This window comes from Ochlerotatus camptorhynchus, unplaced genomic scaffold (assembly GCF_037179485.1).
Source record: "Ochlerotatus camptorhynchus isolate MF236.1 unplaced genomic scaffold, CSIRO-AGI_Acam_v1.1 ptg000314l, whole genome shotgun sequence".
Lineage (NCBI taxonomy): Eukaryota > Metazoa > Arthropoda > Insecta > Diptera > Culicidae > Ochlerotatus > Ochlerotatus camptorhynchus.
This window is the reverse complement of record NW_027040802.1, coordinates 2,533,378-2,547,544: the sequence shown is the minus strand read 5'-3', so window position 1 is coordinate 2,547,544 and position 14,167 is coordinate 2,533,378. Positions and strand designations below refer to the sequence as shown.

The 14,167-nt window shown below is 41.2% G+C and overlaps 1 protein-coding gene across 1 annotated transcript in view; it reads right to left on the bottom strand.

The window, feature by feature from the left end:
• Positions 1 to 2,300: 2,300 nt before the first annotated feature.
• Positions 2,301 to 14,167, bottom strand: part of LOC135707571 (protein phosphatase 1 regulatory subunit 16A-like) — a 354,713-nt gene continuing 342,846 nt past the window's right edge. Inside the window, exon 13 of the mRNA XM_065229442.1 lies at positions 2,301 to 2,735. Coding sequence (XP_065085514.1) covers positions 2,320 to 2,735 — 416 coding nt within the window. The 3' untranslated portion in view covers positions 2,301 to 2,319. The remainder of the gene's footprint in view (positions 2,736 to 14,167) is intronic.

Below are 14,167 nucleotides of genomic sequence, written 5' to 3'. Positions count from 1 at the left end.
CGGTATACGGCAGTACAGAACCGCAAAAAACGAAAACGACATAAGCAAGCCTTTGTTGTAGATTGAGATGGTTGCAGTTTTCTTCACACATCGCTGTCAATCATAGTAACATCCCGGTTACTGCTTGAAATTATTACCTGGTGCTTAATACGTTTATCATTTGTGAATTTAGAAAACAATGCGCTGCCTTTTCGTTTTTGGCAGCACGTAATTTTTGTCTTTTGTTAGAGGTTCATGTGCATATCTAAATAAAGCATTAGCTGACGAGTGTTGCCAAAAACTATACTAATCTACTGGAAAATCCGGGAATATCAGGGAATTTGGTTAACTTCATTGAATCGACACCTTGAAAGTGCATGTTAGTCATAATGATATCGAGTCATCGTTGAACTTTGCCCAGGGACAACGTTTTTTGGCCTAGTATGAGCGCTCATATAGCGGACATTCGAAAGGTTCCCGGGAGGTTCGGACTGTCTTAGCACAACTAAATTGCAGGCTGAAATTCTAAATTTTTCAATAAATCGAATGAAATATATTCTCTCATCTTTCGGACATTTCCTCTGATAACGATTCTGCTTTGATCTGATCGCTTGTTTTACTGTTGGGTATCTGTGGGTGTGTTTGTGTGTTCTATTTTGTGTTTGACTAAAAATTGTCGTGAGAAATTGCAACGAAAATTTAAAAAAATAAAAAGAAAAGGACTCGTCGACTCGTGGGTAATACAATAACTATAATAATAACCATAATAATAATCTTTTGCTGTTGCTGTGGGTTCAAATCAAAAACAGCTCAATTTTTCCAATAAGCATAACAACTGTTGTGTAGATGGACTAAATCATTGGTTCATTGTAGGAAAACGATTTGTTGTGTTTTTTTTTCTCTATTCTTTTCATGACTTCTCTTACTAACCTAGAGAAGAGTGCACAGTAAAAAAAAACTTTAATTACTTGTGATAATCACGGTACGTGTGCCGTTTTGGAAACTGTTAGCTCGGAATCTCTACCGTTTTCTATATAGCTTTGCTAATCGTTTTCATCGCCTGTTGATGGAGCAGTTATGTAAATATAGTTTTTTCTTCTTCTTCTGCAAGGTTTGATTAATTGAACCACGTGTGATGTTTTACTTTTCATTGCATTTGTTTTGTTTTCAAGTGTAAGTGCGGTAATTGAGTAGGTTGTATTTAATGTGAATTTTACATCAAAACATAATATTTACACAATCGCCTAGCCTACTGTTCTATGATGCTTGCTGCCTGATTATGCTTGACGTTTCTTTTTTTCAGTGTTTTTGCGCGTTTCGAGTAAAGCTCTTTTGTCCGGGGCATGGAAGTTCCGGCAGTGGAATTAAATAGCTATTCTTGAATTCAGGAAGCTTGGCTATAGGCCTGCAGCAGAGAAGTTAAATCTTTGGATCATACAAGTTGTTCGGAAATATGCAGCGTTGGAGCTGACCGTCAGGAAGTTGTGATGGAAGGTGGGATAATTGGACAAGCTGATCATCGAACGCTACAGAAGTGAAGACGACCACTTTTATCAGCCTTTAACATTCGGAAACATAACCTCTTGAAGCAGGCAAGGATTTCCCAAAAGGGATCATAATCTATTACGACAAAATTGGAGCTAAACTTTGACCACGATTGACATCTTAGTTTGTTGTTATTGCTATTCGCATGCTATTTTTGTTTCAGTTTTGACAAGCTGCACATGTATAAGTAGGTAAGTAAGTAAGTAAGGCCATGAAATAAAGACTAATACCGAGAGTATATCGGATCTGTGTTAAGTACTATTCTGAATACTGCGTTCTGTTTCTACGGACTTTCTTGATGGGTTGTTTTGTTTCTCGAAACAAAATTAAAATACTCTCCTAACAGAAAATCATTCACGCGTTTCCATCGGCCTTCCGGGAAGACGGCGAAAGAGGAAGGCAAATCAATTCATGTACAATAGAATACACAATAACAAATATACAAATATATATACATCCACAATTTGCAACTACGGGACCACAGGGAGGAAGCAAGGAAACGCGAAAAGATTCGAACCTAACCTACGAAAAAAAAAAATTGAATATGTGTAAACACAAATCGTATATATCACAACTTTCAGTTGCTTTTCAGCTGCTGGTGTCCCTCCCTCCCTCTAAGAGGGGGGCACGAAACTATATCTAAACTCTTCCCTCTAAACACTCTTCCGCTTTCCACTCCCTCCTGTATTGCTCTCGTTTGACCGCATCCACAATGTATAGGCCTGCGCATTGATTTTGATATGAATTGGCAGAATGGCTTACCTTTCATTTCGCATGTCGGCCTCTATTGTTTGTTTACATTACCACACAGCACCGCCGGGAGCGGGTGCTATCACTGACGACGTCACTGGTATTGCCACTGAACTTGTTCAGCGTCCCACTGGGCGTTCCGTCGCCTCCGGCAGCCATCACCAGGGACCCGTTGCCAGTTGCACTGCTCAGCGTGGAAATTCCCGATTTATCACCGCCGCCACCTCCTCCCACGAGACTTCCGTTTCCGTTGCCATGCGGATACGAATGGAGATGATCCGCCGCCGCCGTCGCCGCTGTTCCAGAGACCAGTGACAGCTCCAGGGGTTGCCCGTTGGCGCCGGTCGTCAGGCTGCCCAAACTCTGGGCGCTCAGCAGGGACCCGTTGTCCGGACTGACGCTGGACCGGTTCTGCGAACGGTGCTTCTTCAGGTCGGCTAACGTTCCTGCGACAGATGGATCTTGTGATTGGTGAGATGAATTTTGATTTTTGTTTATTTGGATTTTCGTGATTTTGGGTTGGAGGGGTGTGTGTGTGTCCGGTGTGGATGCAGGGTGGGGGGTGGGTAGAAGAGAAGAAGAAAGAGAAAAAAATGTTGTTTTTGCTTGTTGCTTTTTACAGATTTGTATTAAGATTGAAGATTACAAATAAACATCAACTACTGTTTCACTGACAAACGAATATACAATGGTTATCACTAAACTAGAAGCGGGTACTAAACATGCATGCTATAAATCACCCCTTTCCGTTTGTTTTCGTTGTGAAATTTGTTTTTAAATGACATTACTTCCCTATTAGATTATGAAGTTTGGGGGCTGCACTAAGAAAAAAGAGATATTCTTACAATAATGAAGTCTATTCTGGCCACGAGTGAGGTGAGGTGATTCTCCATTTGAATTGCAAGGGGAGTCCCCTCACTTGCGGTGACTTTTGTCACCTCACTAGTGACAGCGAGTCACCTCATCTCACTCGCGGTGCAGAATAAAATCCCAGCAAGCCACATTTGCTCCCGCAAATTGAAACTCTTTCATCCATTGTGCGGTAGATAATGTACAAACATATAGAAGAAAAACGTTTCCTAAACTCAATTTCCTTCCTTCAATCTTGCTCGCAGCGCAAAATGCGGAAAAACCATAAAGGGAAACATGAATCGAATTACATCCGGCTCATTGCAGATAATCCCAAATCTACGGAAGGATTTCTGCCCAGTATGCTTGCGTGTGCTGCTGCTTCCGGGTAGTTTAGTACTTAGTTGTAGAAGAAGAGATCAAATGATGACCCGAGCAAAAATACCACGAAATTGATTTCTCCAGCTTCAATGACAGTCAACTCGGGTTTTGATTAAAATACCGCAAACGATAGCAACCGAATCTGAGTGTGATTTTTACGAGGCTGTGAAGCAAACGCCAATTGATTGTTAAATGGAGGGTTAAACGCTGTGATCCCCGGTAACATATTACAGTTTGCACGGAAACAATGTGAATCGCTCCTCCACCCACCATCAATTTTCGCTCCGTACGTAAACGCGAATCCTCTACCGGAGATGGATCACCCACCGGTGCCGGTAGCTATGGGTACCGTACCAGGCGTTGAACGGGAGTATGAGTTTCTTTCTTTTCCCCGTTGGTTGGGTTAATAGCTTTCACATAGGAAATCATGCCTACCGAAAAGAGGGGAGTGAAATTCATATTTTATCAAATTTACGTCCCCATCGTTCTCCAACCAGGTTAACACTGACTGCTTGACGCTTTATATTGCACGGTTTTGGTGGGAATGAAGCACAATATATTCTGAACTCATCTGGAGACGTGGCTCTAATGTTGACTTATGGATCTAAATATTGGACTCAGCGATACAAATCTCCTGCTCAAATTGAGAATGATGCGTCATCTGGACAATCCAAATAGATATTTGCTTAGATAAATGCTTTCTTTCGAAATTTATTTATGGGCCCAATTTTAGGCCGACAATAGCGACATTAACCCTACCTACCTAATATCATGTAGAAGAACGCAGACCAAATAATTGCCTGCGGTATTCCCGTCATTTTACATTGCATGGAAGATTTCATGAGAAATTTAATCATCGGTAGCAATACAGAGAAATTTGGAAAAGATTTCAACAATTTTGATTATAGTTCGAGACTGGTGAAGGCTCAACGTGGATGCGTCTCCATTTTGTTCGCTTAATAGAAATTAATGAAATAAACGGAGTATTCTCCGTGGCAATGACGTTTAATTACTACCAAATACAGGAACATCATTTGATTAGGCTTCCGATTTTCCAAATGCTAACTGTTTATGTTTCACACCTTCCATCAGATTTTGTACCTTTTTTGATGCTGAACGTCAATTTGCTTTGAAATGTTTCTCATTTTCAACTGTTTTCTGAGTTTTCTGAGTTTTAACGATTGCCCAATATTTTTCAACAATCAATCTGCGTGGGAATAATTTGGATTTCGCTTAACCGCGAGCAAAACTTTGATACGCTGTACCCCTTGTTTCGACGCCATTTTGCCAACTGAAAGGAAAATGGCAAAAACAGAATAGAGGCAACCAGCGTTGCCAGATTAGCTTATCGGTATCAAAGGTATTAAAAAATCGGTACTTATCTGTATTAACTATTTTATTAATTTTATATTTTTGCCGTTTTTGGAAGCGAAAACTTTAACAATGGTGATGACTGGGACTTGAGGGGAATAGCTTTGTTTAACGCCTTTCTAATTTTTAAAACACTCTTTATTTTTTATAATTTAATTTTTAAAGCTATCGTTGTCCTCAAGTGGTGATCAAAATTGTGAGAAAGTAGTTTTTCCAATTAAATATCATTAAATGAAACCAAAATATGGAAAAATCAGCCACAACAACGACTAAACTTTTGACAATAACGACAAAAAATATTTTCCCTTGAAAAAGGCCACAACCGATGGCCGGAATGTCGGGAAGATTTTGAACTATGATGAAAGAAACTCTCCTGGATGAAGTTCTAGAAAAGCTTATGGTCAAAATTACAAAAGAAGACGAAAGAAAATTCTGGGAGACTTAATTTAACTTCCTAGAGAAGACGAATGCAACTTCCTGGAGACGCTGGCAGAAACATCCTAAGGTAGATTGGAAGAAACATCTGAAGAAAGTCGGAAGCCAGAACGAAGACTCCGCAATTTCCCCGAAGTTTTCGGAACATTCCTGAAATGCACTTAGGAATATTGCATAATTCCTCGAAATTCCTAAAAAGTAAGGGACTGTTTTGGAGTTCTCTGGTCATCTTCGAAGCGCACGGAATTCCCCTGATTATAATGAGACTACCGGAATATCTCTAATCCTCTTTGAAGGTCTCTGGACTTTCTTGAACATTACGAAATCTCTTAAGTGCTCTTACAATTTTCTTGAATTTATTGTAACATCAGCATTGAAGTTCTCTGATCTTCCCGATGTTGTTTATTTAAAAGTTATCGACACTGCCATTAAAAAGCATAAAATGTGCTCATAATGTTCTGATGTTCACGTAATTTTCCTTACGTTTCCTAAATTTGCATGAGCTCCTCAGGAAATTGCCTGAGTTTCTCGGAACTCCTTCATAATTTCGGCAATTTAATTGAAATTAATTTATATGTCCTGGTGTTCTCTGAGCTTCACTAAAGTTCCTGAAAACCATTAAATTTCCCTGAAGTTCTTTGGACTTGTGAAGTTTCTAAAATATTTATGATGTTTCATTAAGTTCACTGGAGTTCGCTGGACTTTTCTGAAATTTCCGGGTTTTCGAAGTTTAACAGAAGTTAATGAAACTGTCTATAATTTATCGAAACTTACACAAAATTCGGGACTTTTCTGAAGTTTCAGAACTTTTTAAATGTGCCTGCAGCTAGTGTGGATCCGCAATAAAAATCTGATAGCATCATTGAAGTTCCGTGAAAGTTTAAAAAACTGGTGGGAGATGAAAGAATCATTCGAGTGAAGGCTGAAGAAGCTTCCAAGGTAAGGTGGTAGAAAATTCGAAGGAATGTTGGATGAAACTTAAGGAAGTTTAAACACGAATAAAAGCTTCCGGAAGTTAAATAATGTTTGAAAAATATTTCTCGATTCCCTAGGAATGACAGGAAAGAGCCATCGACTATTTCTCGATGGGTAGCCAAAAACGGTGAGGAAATGCAAACATTAGTCGAAAGAGTATCAAACATAAAGCATCTGTAGAGATGATTGTTTAGAATTTTGAAGGCTCAAAAATATGAGGTATTCAAAAAGATACAAGTCTCTAAAAATAAAAATTCTCCAAAATTCGTGTGCGGGCAGGCAATACTAATTTTAATTATTAAAAAAATCGGTATAAATCGATATAAAATCGCAAAAATCGGTACTCTGAGGAACCTTATCTGTATATCGGTATCTAGTTTGGAAATCGGTATAAATACCGATAAATCGGTATATCTGGCAACGCTGGAGGCAACATTCCGTACGCACAGACCTACAAAATGAGGGGTGTTCAAGTTTTTTTTTAAATGCACGATTAAAAAAAATCGCCAAATTTGAGTCGACCAATTTTTAACCGTTCCACCCTTTACTTTTAAAATTTCCAAAACTCAGAACGGGCACTTACGGACTTTACGAGTCACAATATGTCAGCAGCAAAAAGATGGCCAGAACAACACAAACTATTAAAGCTTGACATTTTGTAAAACTATGAACATTTTAAAACATAATTTTAAAGACGAAAAAAAAATAGGGTGCCACAGGATTTCTGTCTTCGGAGCGGTTTGTGAAAATGCCATCCTTGGAAACAATTTCCGCTGATTTTTCCAAAAATCATGTTTCAAAATTCTACGGAAGCTGACTAAAAGTAAATTGGTACGCCCCTCGTGCGCCGCTAGCACGCCTCTAGTGTTGGGCGGGCAATCGAAAATCTGTGACAGTGGTTTGTTTACACTTCTATAGAGAACAACTGGTGCAAGTTTGATCAAAGTAGTCGATCGCGTTCGGAAATAACGTCAAATGAAACTCGAAAGAAGAAAAAATATTGTGCACAAATACCTGGAAAATCCGGAGTGGTCCGGTTCCATGGTGGTTAAAGTGCTGAAGATGCCGAAAACAACAGTTTGTCGAGTGCTCAAAACCTACAAGGAAATCCTGAGTGTGGAAAGGAATCAGCGGACCTACGGAAAAACAGGACCCAGGGATCGTCAGCTGCGCAGCAAGGTGTTGAGGTGCGTTAAAGTCAACCCCGGTCTTTCGATCCGAGATCTGACCAGAAGGTATAACGCCAACTTTCAAACGATGCGGAACATCATCGCCAGGGAAGGATACAAGTCGTACAAAGCCTGTAAACATCCGAACCGGCACATGAAGTAGAATTCCGTGGCCAAAAAGGGCGCAAGGCTGTTGTACGTGGCCAAAAAGGGCACAAGGGCTGAACTTTGATCGATGACGAAACATACGTCAAACTCGATTTTAAGCAGCTTTCCGGTCAAAAGTTTTACATCGCGACTGGAGGTGGGGATGTGCCGGGAAAATTCAAGTTCGTGTTTGCCGACAAGTTCGCGAGCAAGGCCATGATTTGGCAAGCGATTTGCAGTTGTGACATCCCAAGTTTACATCGAAGAATGCCTGAAAAAGCGTGTATTGCCGTTCATCCGCAAGCATAGGGGAAACGTCATCTTTTGACCCTATTGGGCCAGCTGCCACTACTCCAAGGTGGTTCTGAAGTGGTATGCTGCCAACAAGATCGATTTTGTCCCCAAGCTAATGAATCCACGGAATTTCCCGGAATTTCGACCAATCGAACAATACTGGGCAATTTCAAAGCAGCGACTTCGACGAAGCGGCGGGGCAGTCAAAAACATCCAGCAAATGCGTTCAAAATGGAGAAAATGCACTGATTCCGTGGCCGTTTCCACTGTGCGGGTGCTGATGGGCTCCATCAAGAGGAAGGTTCGAGATTTCGTTCGAACTGGAGAAATGTAACCATCTAATGCGGTAACTGTGAAGTTTTAATAAAAGTACTGTAAAGCAACCATTATTGGACTTATTAAACTTAATGAAACACGAATTATAGGTCTTTTTGTGCGTACAAATTTACTTTTAGTCAGCCTTTAGCAAAATTTTCTGGGAAACAGCGCATTCCATAGTAATTATTGCAGAAATTCCTTGATATTTCCCTCAGCATTTTCCGTTTAACATAACGCAATTTGGCATCCACCCAGATCGGTCAAAACTGATGGGTAAACATGCATTTACCCAAATCTGGGTAAACGTACCTGCGACAGAAACTGGGTAACGGTTACTCAGGTGTTGACATTTGATAACAAGGTAAATTTTACCCACTTTAATAGAAATTAGTTGATATGACCACTACAGTAGCTGTATCAAATATAACCTCACCCGACTAGCTCCTCTAGCCTGTTATTGATTGTTGAGGTCGTATAGTCGGAAAAATATATAACTATATATAATTGAAATGCCCAAAACACGATACCGTTTCAAATGTTAACCATTTATTGAGATTTGATTTTAAATGAGTTCTATAAATTAGGAACAACACATTTGGCATCGAGAAAAGCGTCGCAGAAAATCTCGAAAACCTCTAATTAGAAGAATGTTCAAAGTCCATAAACTAACAATTCAACTAAAGCGAGGTTTTTCGATGCGATCGGAATCCGCACAATAGCTGCATGCTCCTTTAGTTATCCACTGGTGGAGGCGTTCGGCTCTGGATTGAAGGCAAAAGTCATCGAAAACGATTCATGGAAGTGTGTGGAACAAGTTTGGATTGCCATTAAGCTCACTGACCGCACTTTGTTTTTGTGTGTAGTTTACTTTCCTCCGGATCGAACTCGCGACTCTACGCTAATTGAATCCCACAGTCAGTCGATTCGAGCTATAATGGAGATCGCTACAGCTGCTGACGAGATGATAATCATTGGCGACTTCCAACTAGCGGCAATTTCTTGGCGATCATTTTACGGTGGATTCCTGTATCCGGACCACGATCGTTCTACATTTCACTCTGGAGCTGTAAGCCTTTTGGATTATTACAGTATCGCCACTCTGAAGCAAATCAACCACGTGGTTAATGAGAACAATCGTAGCTTCATAGACCTTTGCTTCGTCACCGCTCAGGATACTGCTCCGCATTTGTCTATGGCTGTTTCTCCGTTGATAAAGACTGTTCCACACCATCCTCCTTTAGTTATTGCACTTAAAGGCAACCAAATTTCTGAGGTCATTCCACCCCCCCCCCCCCCCCCAATGCTGACCACGACAGTATCGGGGAACTTCTTTCGAATTTGGACTGGCACAGGATACTCGTCCCTGCCGATGTCAATGCAGCTGCCCAAACGCTCTCGCATATTTTGGCTTACGTCATTAAGCGACACGTTCCGAAAAAAGTTGCTAAACAAGGAAATCATCATCCTTGGCAAACAAGTGAACTCCGTATGTAAAGTCTTCCAAAAGAGCCGCGCTTAGAAAATACACCAAATACCACACCCTACAACTCAAGGACCATTATGCGAGGATCAATCATGCGTATCAACGAACCAGTCGCCAATGTTATCGGCGTTATCAACGAGATGTTCAACGGAAGCTTCGATCTCACCCGAAAACTTTTTGGAATTATGTGAATGAGCAACGAAAGAAGTCTGGCCTTCCATCGACTATGGTACTGAACGGCGAAGAAGCTTCATCCCCTCAGGACATTTGCCGTCTGTTCTCAACCAACTCGAATGAGAACCTACCTGATGAGCACGTTTCTCTAGCAGCCAGTTATGTTCCAATGTCTGGTCAATCTTTGGCAGCTATCAACATCGACCTCGCTATGATAACTAGGGCGGCTTCGCAACTGAAGTCTTCATTTAAGCCTGGACCTGACGGAGTTACTTCCGTCTTTCTCAAGCAACACATCGATAGTCTGGTGGCTCCTCTCTGCCTTCTGTGGGTTGTTCCCTTCATGCTGGAAATCAGCTGAGATGCAAAAGAAACATCGACAACTATTCGCGGCATCACATCGTTGTGTGCCATATCTAAACTGTTCGAGTTGGTCGTTATGGAACCATTAGTCTCTCACTTCAAGCAGCACTTGAGCGAAGACCAGCATGGTTTCATCGCATGGCGGTCGACAACTTCCAACCTTCTGTGTCTCACCTCGTACATTACGGAGAATATGACAGACCATATGCAAACAGATGTCATCTACACTGACCTATCAGCCGCCTGCGACAAGTTGAACCATCCTATAGCGATCACCAAACTACGATGGTTCGCATCCTGATCGTCAGTTGGAAGTTGCAATCGACGACTGCCGATCTCCTTCGTTCCCTGCCACTTCGGGTATTCCACAAGGTAGCCACCTCGGCCCGTTGATATTTCTTGTCCCCGACGGTCCACGACTGTCGTTCGCAGACGACATGAAAATCTATCTCCGAATCCGAGCCATCGCTGACTGCCACCTTCTCCAACTCCAACCCAACGCTTTTGCTAATTGGTGCCAACTGAACCGCATGGTTGTAAATCCAACAAAATGTTCAGTAATCACGTTCTCATGGAAGAAACATCCAATTACATTCAGTTATATCCTAGAAGGCGTTGACGTACATCGTGTGAATCACATTAAGGATCTTGGAGTCAGCTTAGATTGTCAACTCACATACAGCCAGCATATCTCGTACGCAAGGCATCCAGAACGCTCGGCTTCATTTTCAGGATAGCTAAAAGTTTCACGGACATCTACTGTTTGAAGTCGCTTTACTGCTCCCTCGTCCGGTCGGTGTTAGAATACTGCTACACTGTATGGAATCCCAATTACCAATTACAGTGTACAAAGAGTAGAGTCTATTCAACGACGATTCATCTGGTTTGCCCTTCGACGATTGCCTTGGAGGGATCCTCATCGCCTTCCAAGCTACGAAAGTCGGTGCCAGTTAATTCACCTGGATCCTTTGTGGAGTCGAAGAGACACGACAAGGGCCCTGTTTGTGCCAGACATTCTACAGGGCAGAATCGATTGTCCTTCTATTCTACAACAAATCGACGTTAACGTTCAACCACGAGCACTCCGTAATAACGCAATGCTGAGGATACCTTTTCGTCGTACAAACTATAGTTCGTATGGTGCTATCAATGGGCTACAAAGGGTTTTCAATCGTGTTGCTTTCCTTATTTGATTTTCACTTGGCACGCGAGACGCTGCGTGAGAGATTCCGTGATATATTTTTAAGAATTATGAATTAAGTTGGACTACACGGCCTTTGCAGCTTGTTACTTCTTGACTATATTGTATTTCCTAAAGGGCGAACACGAAATTATTGCGCACATTCAACAGGGCATAACTTTTTTACCATTGGGTAAAAATCAACCAAATTTTGCACACTTACTCATTGATGTGTATTGTGTACATGCTGTCAAACTCGAAGTCGTGTTTTTCGATTCAACGAAAATGGAGGTGAACCAACGCGAGTTGAGAGAACAAATTCTTTCCAAACACCTGGAATTTCCTGACCTGTCGCACCGGCAGTTGGGAAAAATGTTGAACATTCACCATTCAACCGTCTCCAGAGTGTTGAAGCGGTTCCAGGAGCGGTTGACGTTGGACCACGGTAAAGGAGCTGGAAGAAAACCGGGACCGGAGAACAAAAAGACGGAGGGAAAGGTGAAGCGGATGATTAAAGCAAATCCCAACGTCTCAAGCCGTGATTTGGCTAAAAAGATCGGCATGTCGCAGAGCTACGTCCAGAATGCAAAGAAGAGAGCTGGACTACATACATACAAGGTACAGAACTTCCCAAACCGCGATGAGCGGCAACAATCGACGGCTAAAACTCGGGCACGGAAGCTCTACGATGCTGACAAAATATGGCTGCTGTGTGATGGACGACGAAACCTATATAAAAGCCGATTTTAAGCAAATTCCGGGGTTGGAGTTTTTCACCGGCAAGAGCAAGTTCGATGTGGACGACAAATTTAAGAAGAAGAAAATGTCGAAGTTCGCCTCCAAATATCTCATTTGGCAGGCCATCTGCTCTTGCGGACTGAGGAGTGAGGCTTTCGTGACAAAGGGCACAGTAAATGGCGAGATCTACAAATCTGAGTGCCTCGAGAAGCGCCTTTTGCCGTTCTTGCAGCAGCACGACGAAGCTCCGCTATTTTGGCCAGATTTGGCATCATGCCACTATTCGAAAAGTGTCCTGGAGTGGTATGAGGCCAATTCTGTCCATTTTGTTCCAAAGGACATGAATCCGCCAAACTGTCCGGAGCTGCGCCCGGTGGAGCAGTACTGGGCAATAATGAAGCGGAAACTTCGGAAGAGCAAGAAGACAGTCAAAGACGAGAAGGACATGTTAAGAAAATGGAAAAAAAAACTGAGAAACTGGTACCGGATGACACTGTAAAGACTTTGATGGAGGGCATCAAGCGAAAATGCGTTCAATTTTACACTCAAAGCTCCATCGATTAACTTTTCTTTTGATTTTTGAAGTAAATATATGTATAAAACTACCCTAAAATTTTGGTTTGATTCTAAACATTATAAGAAAATTGGCATGACATTTTCGGTGTCGCAATAATTTCGTGTTCGCCCTTTAGTATTGCTTCATTCATCATTAGGACTAAACCCAGTCTGCTGATATAGCGCCAAATAAACAATAAAGCTGCTGGTAGCTTTTGCCATGAAAACAGTTCTATTATCTGTAATTTTTTAGCATCAGAATTATATATTATGAGCATTAAAACTTTCACTGGCAGCGTAACAATCTCCTTTTTATACCTGCACCATTTTTTACTTTGGAAAAAATTTGATTAGAGCTATTTACCCAGAATCTGGGTAGATTCTACTCATCAAAACACAACTATTTTACTCAGATTTTGACAACTCTATACTGGATACAAGAATAGGTGCCATCCACCCAGTCAGAATAGCGTGTACGACTTTTTACTAATAAAACTGAAAACTTGACAACACTTTATTTGACTTTGACACTAGCTGATCATTGGAAACTCAAAAATAAGTCAGTGTTGCCAACAGCAATATTCCGGAAAACCATTTTTCGAAATAAACCAAGTCCATTATTCTGATTCAAAAATCGGACTAGGACAGTTTGACACATTTGAATCAATTCTTTTTGAATTTACACTTAAAAAAAAATTTATTTGTCCATGAAACAAAAATGTTTTGGCTCCAATTTTGTCTAAAACTTCATTTCAATCAGAATGCTACAATTTTTTGGAAAAAATTCAAAGACGTCATTTCGAAAATTATACAATATCCAAAATGGCTGAATTTTAGCAAAAATGTGAATCATAACCATCATACCCATAACGAACAGTCACGGTATGATCAACCCGATGCGTACCTTCCTCAAAATTTTCGTTTGCTTTCTACTTTCTATACACAATTTTCACACTGCCGTACTGAATTCGCTTTGAGAATCATACGAAAACGGTGGCGTTTTCGCTCCGGTGCGGGCTTTTATTTCAGTTCTTGTCAAAACCTGCAGCTTTGCTCAACATTGTTTGGTACTAACATAGAGGTATCTCTAATAGCGAATTCGTTTATTATTCAGTTCCAACCTGGATCGGGTATCAAGATTGGGTCTGCTTGTTTTTTGACAAACGTCAGTTTGCTCGTTTGTTTTTAAAACCTAGCTCAGGTTGAGGTTTGCACTGATAAAAAGTTCGGTTTCGCATTGGGTTGGAAGTGGTTCCAACCCCGATAATAAACGAATTCGCTATAAGACTAGTTGGTCCCGAATAAAAGGTGCTCAACTTTTTGGCTCAGCTCTGGTACTATCTTCGGTCACAAGCTAATCGATGAACCCCTCGAAACATTGGAAAATCCACGAGCCCCTAATTTTATCTGTCAAACTTTCATGACGATTCAAAACAAACGTAGTGTAGTGTTAGAATTTCG